The sequence below is a fragment of the Apodemus sylvaticus genome, chromosome 15, assembly GCF_947179515.1.
Source record: "Apodemus sylvaticus chromosome 15, mApoSyl1.1, whole genome shotgun sequence".
In the NCBI taxonomy this organism is placed as follows: Eukaryota; Metazoa; Chordata; class Mammalia; order Rodentia; family Muridae; genus Apodemus; species Apodemus sylvaticus.
The window spans coordinates 65,047,168-65,062,986 of record NC_067486.1 but is presented as its reverse complement, the minus strand read 5'-3'; the positions used below and the strand labels follow the sequence as shown (position 1 = coordinate 65,062,986).

Genomic DNA, 15,819 nt, shown 5'->3' with positions numbered 1-15,819 from the left:
ATCTAGTTCAATTCCCAGCAGCCATATGGCAGCTCACAACTGCCTGTAAGTCCAGCTCCTGGGGATCAAACATACTAACACAGACACGACAACGCACTATGTAGCCCTGGCAGTGCTGGGAACTCTCTACAGAGACCAGGCCCAGGCTGGCCTTGAACTTAATGCGCTGCTATGTCCGACTTGACAGGAGTCTTCCCAAGTGTCATCCTTCCTGCGAGCTGGAACTCAAGATGCCCTGTCAAGATGAAAAGGGCAGACTTGCTAAAGATTCGTAGTTAACATTCTAGAAGATGCTTGGCTCCCTCTCACAACAGAGGGCTTTCTCTATCTGATCTTCTTGAGGCACTGCCAATTTGGATCTTCTGGTACACACACACACAGGTCTGAGCACCTAATTAAATAGCAGCTTCAACAAGAAACTACTCCACACCTACTCGCATAAGCACCTGGAATACCAATCCTTGTATCTGGGACTGTGGAAGGATCCACAGACTTGTGTGGCATCTCCTGACAGTCGGCACAGTCACCGAGCAGTTCTGATCGGGCCAGCTCCCTGCACATGCAACCACCAGCTGGGACCTCTACAGTTCCCCTATCTGGTCCTTTCCTAGTAAGGAACCCTGCTGGAGGCTGAAGGCCAGATCATCCCTTACAAGACTCCAAGCAAGGTGTATAAGACAAAAAAAGACTATGGGAACTCACCATGTGAACTCCCTCCTAGAAGTCCATGCTTTCTGGTCTGCCTGTATCACCCTGAACCAGGCTAATCATGGGAGGTTTATGCTCTTCCCCTCCTAGGCCATCTATAGCTATCCCATGTTGAAGACCACCATCCCCTCTAAAGACCCTAGGTTGAATACCCCAAGTCCTCACATGTGATCTCAAATCGCCCCTCATCCTGAAGGTTCTTCCTGAGACATGTGACGTCAGCTCTCAGCCTGATGCCGAGAGCTGTGCCGCTTGAGAAAAATAATGTTCTCCCTGGCACTGGGATGTATTTTTGGAAATAAGTACCCCTGCTTTCATAACTCAGAACACAGGAAATTAATCACACAACTCTTTGCTGGTGGGCCACCGCTAAAAGGGGAGAGAAAAGGGCTAGGGCACCATTAGCGAATCTTTTAAAATATGGAGCCTGCCCGTCTCAGCGCTGGCAGCAGCCTAACACAGCCAATTTTTATGGCAAGCTGCTTGGCATGGGGTAGCGGGTCGCTTGAAAGTGCTCCTGCCCTCTGACTCGGTGGATCCACTTCTGAGGAGCTGTCCTGAGGGGGTGAACAGAGATTCTGGCACAGATATGACTCATACAGCCCCATCGACAAGAGGCAAACAACCCAAACACCCGCTGCAGGGGACTGGCTGTACATGATGTAAAAACATGTGCCTGGAGGTTAAGTTAAAAAAAAAAAAAAAAAAAGAACTGGAATCCTCACGGCATGACCACAGCCACAAGCAAATAAAATGATACTCAGAAGAAACAGCCAGAGAGCAAAATGCACCTAAGTACTTTGCCCTTGGAGAGCTGCACGCTTCTTTCTCTACTTTGTAACTCACTCAGCATAGTAAGAATGTTTGATTTCTAAATTAAAAAAAAAAAATTACCATCGTTTGGCTACATTATGGAAGTATCTCTCAAAGAGTCTCCTAATCAAGAAATTTAACTTTACAGCGGGTGAACCATGACAAAGTACCTTGAGTAAGTAAGGAAACAAAGGTAACATCACTGGGAATGGGGCAAAGTGGGGCGGTGGAGGCCAGCCACTAGGATACACTGAATGGAAACATCAAAACTCAAATTGTAGCTTAGGTGTATGGTGGCCCTCATCTGTAATGCCCACTCGGGAGGCCGAGGCTGCAGGCTGAGGTTAGTAGCCCGGACAACACAGCATGATCCTCAAAACAGAAAGAAATAAACAGGGTCTTCGAGACGGCTAAGTGGGTAGAGGGGCTTGCTGCCAAGCCTGATGCTCTAAGGATGGCTGAGAACACTGGTCTCAGACCGGGGTCCAGAACTGGTCCTACACATCAGTGGCTGATGCACCTGCCAACTCCATCAACGTCAGATCGGACGTACTCTGAGAGTTCACCTGTACTGACGTGCAGAAGGACTGTTCTCCTCACAGTCCTAAGAGTCTGATTGTTCACACAGCATCTGAGGTGTACAGGCTTCACAAGCAAGCTAGGACCAGAGAGCACGGAGGATTACACGTGTGTCAAACACTGTGCTAGTCTTAGACATCCGAGTGCTTGTGGATTTTCATGTGAGCGGGGGGGTTCCTGGACCCATTCCCCAGTGGGCAATGAGGGCCATCGGTTCTCTTTCCTGATTTTAATTATTGCATTGTGTGAGGTAAGATAATATTCCTGTGTCGAAGGAAATACAGTCATTGCTTAATGACAGGAATTAGTTAATTCTGGGAAAGGCCATTCAGTAAGACTGAAACTCTGCTGTGTCCTGTGACTGAAGCACTTAAGCTAGGATCATTGTATGTACTCTTTATACATATAGAAGAGGAGTGGAACTGTATGTGATTAAATGTACTCATTCCCCCTGAATAAAGGGTGTGTGAGAATCCTCTGTGTCCGTTCTTCATGCAGCCTTTCTGTAACTCTAGCACTATTTCCACCTGAGACACAGACAACAGCAACAAAAGACTTGGTGGGGTCATGGGACCGGCACAATGGAGACAGATGGCTCAGTGGTAAACGCTTGTACAAGCATGGAGGCAGGAGTTCATATCCCTGGCTCCCATGTAAACACCAGGCAGATGTGGGGGCCCATCTAGAACCCTAGCACTCCAGAAGTCTACATCAATATAAACATATAGATAAAGACATAGATAGATAGATAGATAGATAGATAGATAGATAGATAGATAGATAGATAGAAAGTTTGCTTGTTTTTCAAGATGGGGTTTCTGTATAGCTGCTTTAGAACTAGTTCTGTTTACCAGGCTGACCTCAAATTCACAGAAATCTACCTGCCTCTGCCTCCCTGAGTGCTGGGAGACCAGTAGGAGGAGGGCTGGGTGATGATGGCTTAATGGTTAAGAGCACTTGCTGCTCTTGCAGAGAAGCAAGGTTCTCAGCGCCCACGTAAGGACTCATAAGCTTCCTCGATTCCAATTTCAGGGAACACAACGCCCTCTTCTGACCTCCACATGGGCCTTTAGGAGGTACTCAGCATTTCAGCACTTGCTTGGGGTTACACAGCAAGTGATCCCTGGTTCAGACCCAAGTCTGAAGGACCCGAGCACCAGGCTGGAACAAAGAAGAGCCACAGGCAGCCACTCCCTGTTCTGTAAGCACACAAGTAGCCACATTCTTAAGCAGGCTGGACATCTAGAATCCGACAATCCCATACAAGCACAGACAGTCCTCTCTGCTCAGCCTCCCAACAGCTGGGATTACAGATGTGTGCCACCGTGCTTGGTCCAAACACAAAACTTTCTGAGTGGCAACATGCTAAGTGGACAATCCCACACTTGACTACATGTGACGATGTAACTCAGTCCCAATGCAGGTATGATAAAAAAATATTCCATAAAACTGCCTTCAGGATAAACGTACAAGATGCATTTGAAAGGGAAATGATCTTCAGATGCGGAACCCATCACCAAGATCTCATTATGTATTCCCAAACATTCAAAATAAATCTGAAATCCAGAGTACTTCTGATCCCAGCATTTCTGCTAAAGAATCCTTAGCCCGTGTCTCGCTTCCTTTAAGAAATCACTCCTTATACTGAGGACTGCACGACACAGTTTCTCCCCATATTCTGCACAGCACAAATGTGGCTGTCAACAAGGGACAAGTCAGGGGCAGGACAATTGATCCAGGAGCCTATAAAAACAGGTTTGCTTATCCTGAAATTGCAACTGCAGTGCATTTAACCAAGACGTGAGTCCCTGAGGCTTTTAATGTTTTGGAAAACCTCTTCGAGGGCCAAGAGGGCTTTGGGTGACTGCCAGCCCGGTGTGCCAGGCCTGCTAACGAGGATGAACTGGTAGAAACACAGAATTAGAAAGCAGGGGGAAGAGAAGGAGCAGGAGGAGGAGGATCAGGGGGAGGAGGAGAAGAGGGAGGAAGAGTGGGAGGAGGAGGGGGAGGAGGAGTAGAAGAATTCCCACTCTTGAAACCCAAACATACCTCAAAGCTTCTCTAATTGATAAGATGATAAGAAAAAAAAAAACCTCAATTGCTCCTGACCCACAGTACACAGTTGTGCTTTCAACATGTTAGTTAGTCCTCCAACAATGAGTCTAAACTCACGTTCGCAGTCTTCTGGTCCCCACTTAGAAGCAGTCATAAAAATCAATCCAGTGGGCGACACCTGCATCTTTTTCAAATGACATGGATCAGAAACATCAGGGTGTCTGACAGGCAGCAAAACTAAGCATCCAGAGATGCTTATATTTGCCGTGCTTGTAGGACGCAGGGTGGGATTCAGAGCTGAGTGATAGAGCAGTCTGGGTCTAGCAAATATGAGGCCCTGGGTTCCAGTACCCCCCTGACCCCAAAAGCATGTGTATGTGTTCTTGCTATAAACCACTGCTGTGGGAAGTGGAGCCACCCCCACATTAGGTACATGAAGGGGGTGGCTCAAAGCAGTTTGAAAGACTCACCTCAGGCTAAGTGTAAGAGGGCAGATGCAGAGTCTGCCCAGTGTGTGAGCACAGATCTTGTATTCTTCTCTACACCTGGCCACGGGAACACCGCGTTCTCTCCCATTCCCTATAGTGCTAAGAAGAGCCACGAGGCCAGTGGGTTCACTTTTCCCTTCCAGCCACCTCGTGTGACCAACTGCAAAGAGCCGTGACAGCTGATCCATCCTCCTCCATTAACCTTCAAGCCCGCAATTTCCCCCCCCCCCCCCTGAAGCCCTTCACAGAGAGGCAGAAACTTCATGTGCTCGGGCCAAGTGAAACAGCAGGACACTGGTGATACAGTTCGAGACAGTGGCAGGATCGCAAGCTGCACCAGTCAGTGGAGAGCAATAACCTTGCCTGCCAAATAACTGTCTGTCACACAAATTCACGCTCCCTGCTATAGTTTGGATTTGGAATGCTACCCGAAGGTCCAAGTATACAAAGCTTGGTTCCCAACTGCAGTAAGGTCAGAGAATACTGGGACTCAGGCTCTTTCTTGCCTCTGCTCCACAGCCGCCATGAGGTATACAAGCCTGTCCCATAGGCTGTCCCTATGACAGATGGAGCCCAAACAACAGGGCCCAGAGATCATGCACTCAAACCTGGGAAGCCCTGGACCAAAATAAACCTTTCCTCCTCTTAACTAACTCAGGTGCTTTGTCATAGCCACGAGACACTGACTAAAACACCACACATTTTTATAGCTGTTACCCCGTCCTACCCCTCCTTTTATTTTGAGAAAAGATATTACTATACAGTTCCCAGTTGGCCTGGAACTCCCTATGTAGACCAGGCTGACCTCAAACACACACACAGATCTGCCTGCCTCCTGCCAAGGGCCTCCTGCCAGCTAGGATTAAAGGCATGTGCTACTATGCAGGGAAGTACCACAACTGTTAAGTACATCTGTGAATACAGATTTCTGGACAACAACAAGAGTTGTTCCATGGGTCTGGACAGCCCAGAAGTCAGGTTTTTATGTACATATTCTTTCTTTTAATTTTTTTTTTTTAAATTTCATGTACATTGGTGTCTTGCCTGGATGTACGAGTGAGGGCGTTGGAGCCTCTGGAACTGGAGTTATAGGAGCTGCAGTTACAGACAGTTGTGAGCTACCGTGTAGGTGCTGGGAATTGAACTCAGGACCTCTGGAAGAGCAGGCAATGCTCTTAACCACTGAACCATCTCTCCAGCCTCACATATTCTTTTGTTATTTTTTCAAAGATAATTCAAGTTTATTGACCAAAGCTTTGCTAGGGAAGTCAGCATATTCTCTTAAAGTGGGTTTTTGCTACAGCCTGCCTGGAGAGGCTGTCTGTCAGCGGGGTATCTTTTAAAGCCACTCTCTCTGGACCTCCCCTGTCACTCCTCTCCCCACCCACAGTCAGAACTCCCCACTGTGTTCCTGTGTAGTCCTCATCCCTCTGAATCTGACTCAACCATGTCCCCTATCCCAGAGACCCTATGGTTACCAGTTCTCACTGCACCCTGCCTCTCAAGCCTCTGGGGTCCTTTGGTCTCCACTCTAACTCTCCAGTCAGCCTCCTCTCTCTACACATGCTGAGCTCCCTCGGGGCTCGCTCAGTGCCCCTCTTTTGTCCACCCTACACTTTCCACAGGAGAGCCCTCTCTGTAGAAGAACACTCCTAAACCAATGTCCGTAGCCTAAGTCTCTCTTCTGGACACCACGCTCATCTATCCTGCTGTCCTGGGTCTGCCTTCTGTTGTGATGAGAAAACACTCTGACCAGAAACAACCTCCCTCCATTCCTTACTGAGGGAAGTCTGGGCAGGAACTCAAGCAGGGCAGGAGCTTACAAGCAAGAGCTAGAAGAATGCTGCTTACTGGCTTGCCCCCAGGCTCACACTCGCTACCTTTCTTACACAGCCCAGACCCCTCGGTCTAGGGATGGTACCGCCCACGGTAGGCTCAATCTTTCTCAATCAATTAGTAATCAAGGAAGTACCCCTGCAGACATGCTCACAGGCCAGTCTGGCGAAGGCGACTCTTCAACTGAGGTTCCTTCTTTCCAAGAGTGTCAAGCTGACAGCTCAGATTAGTCTCCACAGCTGCTCAGTCAGCAGTTCTAGTGTGGGCTCAGGGATTAGTCAATTGTTTCAAAACTTAATTCCCATACAAATCAATACTGAGCGCATTTGGAAGTTTTATTTAAGTCAATAAAAGATGCACTAAATTAACAAAGTTAAGTTAAAAGAGGATATGAAAAGTTCAAAAATACTCTCTCAAAAAGAAGCTGCTAGAAAGTTACATAGTTAGAGAAAATTACATACCAAGAGCGAGTGGGTTTCTCTTCCCGGTCACATGCAGGCCATCTACAGCCTCCCTAAGTCCAAACAGGGGCCCTGAAGAAGATTAACCTGAGCTCTGTCCCCAGTGCAGCAGAGGGCCTTCAGGTGGATGTCATACACAGTGCTAGCTGTGACAGAGCTCACCAACTGGGGGCTCCACGGTTAAGAGCTTTGTTGTTCTTCCAGAGGACAAGGGTTCAACTCCACATAGCAGCTCACAGCTGTCTGTGACTAGAGTTCCAGGGATCCAGAGTCCTCTTCTGATTTTCCACATGATGCTCAGACATACGCAGGCAAAACACCCACTCATGATACAATATAAGCAAATCTAAAAAACTTCCTAAAGTGTGCATGTCTTCTTTTATTTCCAAATCTTGGCTTTCTCTAGGCACCTGTATCTATGAATCTGTGGTCCAGAGGATTGAACCCAGGGCCTTGTTTACGTGGTCTACCTGTGTGCAAGCTCTCTACCGCTGAGCTACATCACCAGCCTCTGGTATTTTGGAGCAGTGGTTCACTATGGGACATGAGCCGGCCTGGAATTCATAAACCTCCTACGTGTTGTTATCATATACAGTGCACACCACACCAGACATGAGAGTCTACGGATATGGGTGAAGAAAAGCCCCAGCCTTGTGTCTGTTAACATCAGCACGCTCGTAAACATGCTCATGCTTTCTGCAGTTTATGAATGGTGGCGGCACGTAACGGCTGTAACCACAAGTCACCCGCTCTACCAATAGAAATCACCTTTTCTTTCTCTCGGTGCAGAAAGCCTCACACGCTGTTTATGGGAACCCCTGCTTTAAAAAACAGAAATTCTCACACCCGCCGGCCACATCATTTATGACTCGCCAACCCAACAAATGCATTAGCAACAAGTTACTGCCATCTTCCTCAATCTGAGCTGCATTTCTAGCTGCTCCCTTTTATAAATCAATGCATTCTGAGACCTTTAAAAACACCATTCTGACGCAGGGCCCTTGGGTTCTCAGAAAAGCCTCTCTTCAACTCTGGGCATCAGATGAGGGACCATTACGCCTTCTCTTACCGCTCTGCTTGCTTTCTGTGCCAGCAGTTCCTATCTCAATGAAGTCACTCACATTTGACTCAAGGAAGGTGGCACTGATCTGATTTATCTATCTGAGACCAAAGGGCTCAGCACAGGACCCAGCTAGCTCATAAAGGTTTTCAAAGAAATAACCATTCTTGACAAAAAAAAAAAAAAAAAAAAGAAGAAGAAGAAGAAGCATCTGTTGAATGGCCAAACTCCTGTCTCACCCTTAGGATACTAGAGCTGGCCCATATGCTCAATGGGCACATAAAATATTCTGCCCAGGATGCAGCAAGATGCGGCCCTTTGATTAAAGGAAACCCCTGGGAACACTTGCCTACTCAGTCTAACAATGGAGGCGCCCAGCCTAGCGTACCTCTGGGCTAGGTCACTTGTCCATTTGAACCCGGCTTACTGCTCTCAACCTGGACCTTGTGAGCATTGCCAACAAGGTCTAAAAGATAAGCTGACAGACAAAGACATCAAAGGGCTAGAGGAATGGTGGCATTCATTACAGGAGATGGAACTCCACCCCTGCTCCAGAGAGCGATAATGAGCTAAAACTGCACACCCACCTGGGGCCTCAGTGTGACTCTGAGGAACAGAAGGATGGAAAAAGGCCATTCGTGCCATCTGAGGATCATTAGCCCCCCAGTGCACAACTGCACAGCTAATAGCTGGGAAGCAGTGCTGGGAGGCAGGCGTGTTGTGTAGGGTGGCCAAAGGGGATGCTCCTGAGAGAGGAGAGGAGGAAGCCAGCTGGTACCCAGTCAGTTGATCCTCCCATGTTACCGTCACCAAGACGCAACAGGGCAAGAGGCACTGCCACTCCAGAAAAAACAAGGCCAGCCTGACTGCTTAAACATCAGGGCAGCCACTGTGCCTCCACAGCCACTGTGCCTCCACCTCCTGAGCCACATACCGCTCCCCACGCAGTCCACAGACTCTTTGGGGTCACAGCCTAACCCACCCATTAGCACAGAACCTAACATCACACTGAGGTGGGACACAGTGACCAACGGGCCAACTCTAAGTCCCTCGACAAATACGTTAAGAACTGTCTCAATTCCTGTCACTGGAACAAACAGCATGCTGCGAAACGGAACAGAGAGCCCACCACACGGGGAGGGTAGAGCACTGGTACTCCTGTCCCCAGCTGGGTCCAGAATAAAGCAGTGAGAAGGTAGAGCAGCTACACAGTGTAAAAGACCGAAAGCGATCCACACAGCTGTTTCTAACCTGGGGCACTTAGAAGAGCCTCATAGAACAAAACCACAAAGGCGGGGTGAAACCCTCTAGGGGTTAATGTGGTCTGGTAGGTGTGTCTCCAAGAGAGGATCGCTTTCAGAAGGAAGTGGGAGAAACCAAGACTTAACTCCTCAGCCTCTTTCTACCTACCAGCCAGTCCCCAGGTGTCTCCACACAAGTCGATCAAAAGAGGGTAAGGCCAACAGAGTCAGCAGCAAGGGGCCCTGAGAAGAACCCCAGCAGCATGTGACCAGCACCTGGCACCCCCCCACACATGATCCCTTGCTCATACCTGCCAGGCTGGCCCCTCAGGGCACATGACCAATGACCTATGCCCAGTATTCAACAGCTTGCAATGGTGCCAAGGCTCCTGCTGATGCCAAGCACTGTGCTGCCTGCTTCTTGCATTGTTTCTAACCCTTTCCACCCAGGAAGAGAGATATTATTACCACCATTTACAAATAAGCGATGCAGAGTCCAAGGCCATGCGGCTACATACGGCGCATCAGCTGGCTGAAAGCCCGCTTCCTTTCCAACACATCACATTTGACTCTAATAGATAACAAGGAGGAAAAAAAAGATGTGTTCTGGGCAAAGTAGCTTAGCCTCTCCTGTCGATCCGCTGTTCCAGGTCCCATGGTGTTATTAAAAGGACCACTTACATCTGTCTCCCCATGGCCTACAGAACCCAGTCAGTCCCGGAGCTTAGCAGACATTTGGGGTTCTTGATGGACCTGCTTTCCCAGCCTTAGCCCCACCATCACAATCTATCTGGTCCCCCTTCCCATCAGATGGACCTCTCCCTACCTTGGAGGCATCCTTCCCCTGTCTGCAACACCCACTCTTTCCACCAAATGCTATCCCGGCACACGCATGCCAGGGCTAGGCTTAGAGCCCACCACACAACAGCCAGGCAAGGATCCCAACAGTCACAGAGCCTGAGATGGACCCTCCTTGTGAAACCAACCCTTTCCTGGGGCTTTCTCTGGTCACGCAGTACCCACCCCCTGCCCCTGGCCTGCATCCCCAGCCTGATGTCAGCACTTGGCATCCACGTGGGGCTCGGCCACATCCACTTATGTACCCCGCACATCTGTGTTAAGACTTCCTCAGTAATGTGTTTATTTCTGTGGGAAAAGTGAACTGTAGGCTCCAAACAGCATTATCAGTGGCAATTAGGTCCCCGGGCCAGTCCACAAAGGCCTATTCAATAGATAATGGTGCCAGAGGAGAAGACCTGCCTGAGTACACCTTAGAAACTCTGCAGGAGAGGCCACAGGACGAACACGCCCTCTGAGCCTGCACCCACTGTCCCCTGGGCTCTGAGCTGCCAGCCACCACAGGGCAAAGGCACCGGAAGCAAGGTGAAGAGGAATAGGAAAAGCCCAGCATATAAGTCAGCAGGCCTGGCTCTTCTCTTTGATTCTGTGAGAACTGAGGAGGGTGGGGTGCTTGTCCAGCATGGGTAGGGTGCTTGTCCAGCATGGGTAGGGTGCTTGTCCAGCATGGGTAGGGTGCTTGTCTAGCATGCAAGGGGCTCAAGGTTCAATTCTCAGCCCCCCAAAATAAAGAGAGGCAAGTAAGACCACTTCTCAGATATTGCAAATACGTGGACTGTATTTTTAAAATATATTTGTAGACATATACATTGGGGTTTTTTTTGGTTTTTGGTTTTTGGTTTTTGGTTTTTCGAGACAAGGTTTCTCTGTGTAGCCCTGGCTGTCCTGGAACTCACTCTGTAGACCAGGCTGGCCTCCAACTCAGAAATCCGCCTGCCTCTGCCTCCCAAGTGCTGGGATTAAAAGGCATGTGCTACCACTGCCCAGCCTGTATTGTCTATTTTTAAACAAATTTTATAAAGAATGGAGTTTTAATATGACATTGCAATATGCTACCATTAAGTTCAGTTTAAACACACACACACACACACACACACACACACACACACACATACCACTAAACATCCCATCCAAAATATAGACATGAAAAAAAATGTATGTGTATTGTTGGAGAGTGAACCCAGGGCCTCCAGGGCCTCCCACATTCTAAGTGTTCCACCACTGAGTCACAGCCAAAGCCCTAGGCAAATTTTTTTCTTTCTTTTTCTTTTTTATTAAAAAAAAATCTTTTTTTCAAAATAGGGTTTCTTTGTATAGCCCTGGCTATATCCTGGAACTCACTCTGTAGACCAGGCTAGCCTCAAACTCAGAGACCCACCCATCTCTGCCCCTTCTCCAATCGAAGTTGTGTACCACCATGCCCAGTTCCCAGGCAAGTTTTTAATCCAGAACATTTGGATTTGTATTTTTTAAAAATCCATTCACTATTGGGTTTTTTGTTTTGGTTTGGTTTTGGTTTTTGGTTTTTTGCAATTTATCTGTACACTACTGAAAATTCTGCCACAGTCCAGCAGAGCCCTTGAGAACCACTGAACATGGAGATAGCTACTGAGCCCTGACAAGACACTTCTCTGTCCTGTGACTGCCCAGACACTATAACAAAGCCTTCATGGCCCTTGTGAAGGGTCAGGCCTGGCAGGAAGCATCACGTAGACAGCAGGAAAACAGGCTCTCAGGTCAAAGGTCCTGGTCTCTCTAGTCTGGGTGCTTCTGGGGCTAAAGTCCCAGGTGCTACTGTGGATTTTTCCAGAAGACCGAAAAAGGCTGCCAAGAAAGCGTTTTAATTTTTAAATTTTTTTCTGATTATAAGCTTATATATAGAACACTTAGAAAATATTTTTTAAAAATTAAGCAACGGAGTAAGCCAAAGTCGGCCGCCATTCCACAGTATTTCAGTGTGCGGCTAGTTCTTCATACCCAACTGTGTCTACACTGAAGTCTAGTTGTGAATCGTGGTCCTTACACCTTCCCTCTTTAGAGGGTCTTCTTCCACCCCTCAGCATATCTGAGCAATGTGCATTAACTGTACTGAGCGTTTTCTTTATAACCACTGACCAGATGTTGAACCTAATGATGGTTGGTGGACCCTAAAACTCATATGCTGAAATCCCAGCGCCCCCTACACACTGTGGTAGGCATGAAGAGGTGGGGCCTTGGGAAGGTTATCTAGGCTCAAAGGTAAAATCTGCATGAATCGCATCAGTGCTTTAAAAAAAGGACCCAGAAAGTGCTCAGCCCTCTCTCTGTCCCACAAGAAAACGTGAAATCAACGGTTAGCAGCCTGGAAGAGGATCTGCCTTAAACCTGACTGAGCTGGCACCCTGACATCAGTCACCCAGCATCAGAGACAGTGAAAAGCAAACTTGTCATTATAAGGACCCGGTCTATGGTGTATTTGTTACAGATGCCCAAACTAACAGAGAAGCATTACTTTCCAAAGTCTGAAAGAGGCCAAAAGGTATCATACCATGCCACTGTTATTAATTAAATCACTTCCGTGTGTTTGCTTTTATAATATATGTGGTATTCGCATGGCCCTGTATACAAACAAATCTCTATAAACCCTTTCACATCCGTTTCCCTTATTTGAGGAAGGGTGACTCCAAAGCCCACAGTGGATGTCTGAAACCGCAGACCATAAAGAACATTGAGTTTCCTCTCATACAGACATACCTGAGAACAAGTTTAATGTAAAAATTACACAGATATTTAAAATAACTAAAAATACACTATTATTACTGCATTAAAATACCGAAATACAGCTGTTATTACTATACCGGCAATAAAAGTAAATATGGTCTCTCAAAACATCGTTCTGTAAAATTCTCACTTTTTTTTAAAGTCATGGTGGCTGGCCTGAAATTCCGAGGATGCCCTTGACTCTCTCTGATCCAAGTGCCTGGCTTTATACCACACCCAATTATGAGGTGCTGGGATCAAACCCAGGGCCTTGTGTAGGCAAGGCGAGTGCTCTACCCTCCGAGCTGTGTCTCTACACCCCACCTTCTTCTTACTGACCACAGATGACTTAAAACCAGACAGCGAGACCACAGACACAGGGCATACTGAATTTTTTTCTTTTATTTTGTACAGTATTAAGAACTGACTCGAGCACATGCTAGGCTAGCACCCTGCCCCCAGGCTGCCCTTAAACTTATTCTGTAGTTCAAACAGGACTTTCCATCCTCCTGCCTCAACCTCCAAAGTAGCTGGGGATTCCAAACCCATACCATCAGACCCAGTTAAATCGTTTTGGTTTTTTTTTTTGTTTGTTTTTTTTTTTTTGTAATCGTTGGCCACGCCCAGTGGCCTTCACTCAATATAGAGTGAACAAAGAACTCAAAGTTCTCCCAGGGATGTAGGAACCCCTATCAAATCCACATAGCGCTTACATTTACAGAGACCTAACCAGCAGTCGCTCATGGCCGATTCCAGGATCTCATCCCTAAGTTCACATCTGCCAAGCCAACTCTAGGCTCAGGGAACTCCCAGCTGCCCGTGCTTTGGGCACACCTCAGTGTTCTTCCTCATTGCCTGAGGGGAAGGTACAAGCAGACCTCAGAAATACCCACTACACATTTATTCCTAGACTGCGCTCCACCCACCTCAGTAAGCCCCTAGGGGCTCTCCCTGGCAGACTCTCCCTCTCAGATACAGACTTCTATGGGCGGGACTCTCCACCTCAGATAACCTACAGCTCTCCGGCTACCAGCAATTAGGGTATCAGCTCCGGTCCTACTATCTTTATTTGCTCACAGGATTGACTGCTGTTCAGCCGAAGGCAACACCTGATGGCCAGCAGAGGGTAGTTTGCTCCCCACCCAAAATTCAACCCAGCGGCAAACAATGTGGTTGATCAATGTTTACAGAGTAAAAGTTCAGACTCCTAGGCCCGTTTTTACTGGAGGGAGGGAAAAAGGAAGAAAGCAGAACCCCCCTCCCTCAGAGTTCAAGGACTGACATCCTGATGGGAGTCAGACCAGCTGGCTCCAGGAAACTGATGTCAAACATCGTTGAACACCACCAGCAGCCCCTTACAGGGGTTACAGAGCGAGGTTACAAGCTTCCCTGTAATCTCTCCAAGAGGGTGGACGCAGAGCAGGGAACAGGGAGCTTTCTTTGACACCTACTTCCACATGACAGAAAACTCGAGGTCACTCCTTAACTGGTGACCCCAAAGAACAGGGCACTGGGAAGTTCAAGCGTTTAAATCCAATCACCCCTCCTTCCTCCCACCCCCATCTGTCCAGCATCCTTGCCACACCCAAAGAGAAAACAGTGGAGTGGTAGGGGCGGCAAGTCTTCCGAACTTGGTTGTAGTGGTGGTGGCTGTTAGGAGATGGCCCAACACAAGGGAGACAAGAAGTTATAGAAGAGATGTGGGAAAAGGCAACTACATCCTGTCACACACCTACAGCCACACCTCAGCCCCAGGGGCAAACCTGTCCCCACTTCTCCAGGGAGATGCCTGTTCGGGAAAGTCCTCCTATCCCCGCGTAGTCTGCACCCCGGTCCACCCCTCCTCCACTCCTGAATCACTCCGGTATCATTTTGCCGGCTCCGTAGCTTTTCCACCGACTCCTCAGCCGACCCGTCTGACAACCTCCTAAGCGGGTATCTTTAAGGTTTCCCATCTCGTGGAAGAAACGCAGACACGTTTAAAGATTCAGGGCGCCACACTGCTCGAAAGTGGCCGGGGCTGGAGCCGGCATCACGGTGGGAGCAGAACTCCTGGAGGTGGCGACCCCACCCAACCCGTCACGCGCCCTTTCTCCGGGGGTCCAACCCACGAGTAAGTGTTCCTGCTGCGCAAGTGGAAGGCAGCCTCCACCCCACACTCACACAGGTGCAAGCACCGCCCGGGGGCTCCTGCTTAGGCTGAGGACATCCCAGACCTGCGTCCCCGCAAAGTTGTGCGGGAGAGCGAACCCAGAGAGAGGGATCACCCGGCCTGGCCCCGGTGGAGCAGAGGACCAAGGACCCCGCTGCCACCCGGCGAGCACGCCCCCAACCAACCCGGACCGCTCGCGCCCACGGCCACGCGGGACGCACGTGTCGCTGGCCCGCAGCCTCACCCCAATCGCCAGTAGCAGCCCCCACGCCCGCGCCATCCCCGCCGCCTCCTGCCGTCTGCACCCGGCTCCCGCGCACGCCTGCCAGCTCCACCTCGGCCAACAGCTACGGCCACTTCACAGCCGCTCCCCGCCTCCGAGTTCCCGGTGCCACGTCTGCCAAAGCATGCGCACCAGGCTAGGAGAGGAGGCCCGGGGAGGTGCCTGCCGGGAGTTGTAGTTCACGAGCAACTCGGGATGCCTCTGCCTTGGACTTTGCCTGAGGACACAGACAGCAGCTGTGGGGATGGGGAGTCAGGAAGGCTGGGGACAGTGGTTCACTAGGGGTTCTTGCTCTGTGAACACAGCTTCAGAACCAAGACCTCACTCTGCCCCCAGAAGTTAGTTTCCCCGCCCTGAAGATAGCGAGTAACCCAGAGAATTCCAGTCATTTGACTGTAGGTACTAATTGTAAAGTCTATCATGGCCTGTGGAGGATGGGAAAAGCCATCTGCCTCCCAGGCTCCCACCTTCCTCCTTTTCCCCTTAACAAAACATTATTGAGGCGTCGGGGAAACAATTTAGAGAGCCCAAAAATGTTAAGTATAG

The 15,819-nt window shown here is 49.0% G+C and overlaps 1 protein-coding gene across 1 annotated transcript in view; it reads right to left on the bottom strand.

Annotated features, from left to right (window-relative positions):
• Pdia5 (protein disulfide isomerase family A member 5) overlaps positions 1-15,384 on the bottom strand; it is an 83,867-nt gene extending 68,483 nt beyond the window's left edge. The window contains exon 1 of the mRNA XM_052158752.1: positions 15,235-15,384. Within this exon, the coding sequence (XP_052014712.1) occupies positions 15,235-15,270 (36 nt within the window). The 5' untranslated portion in view covers positions 15,271-15,384. The remainder of the gene's footprint in view (positions 1-15,234) is intronic.
• Positions 15,385-15,819: the final 435 nt, after the last annotated feature.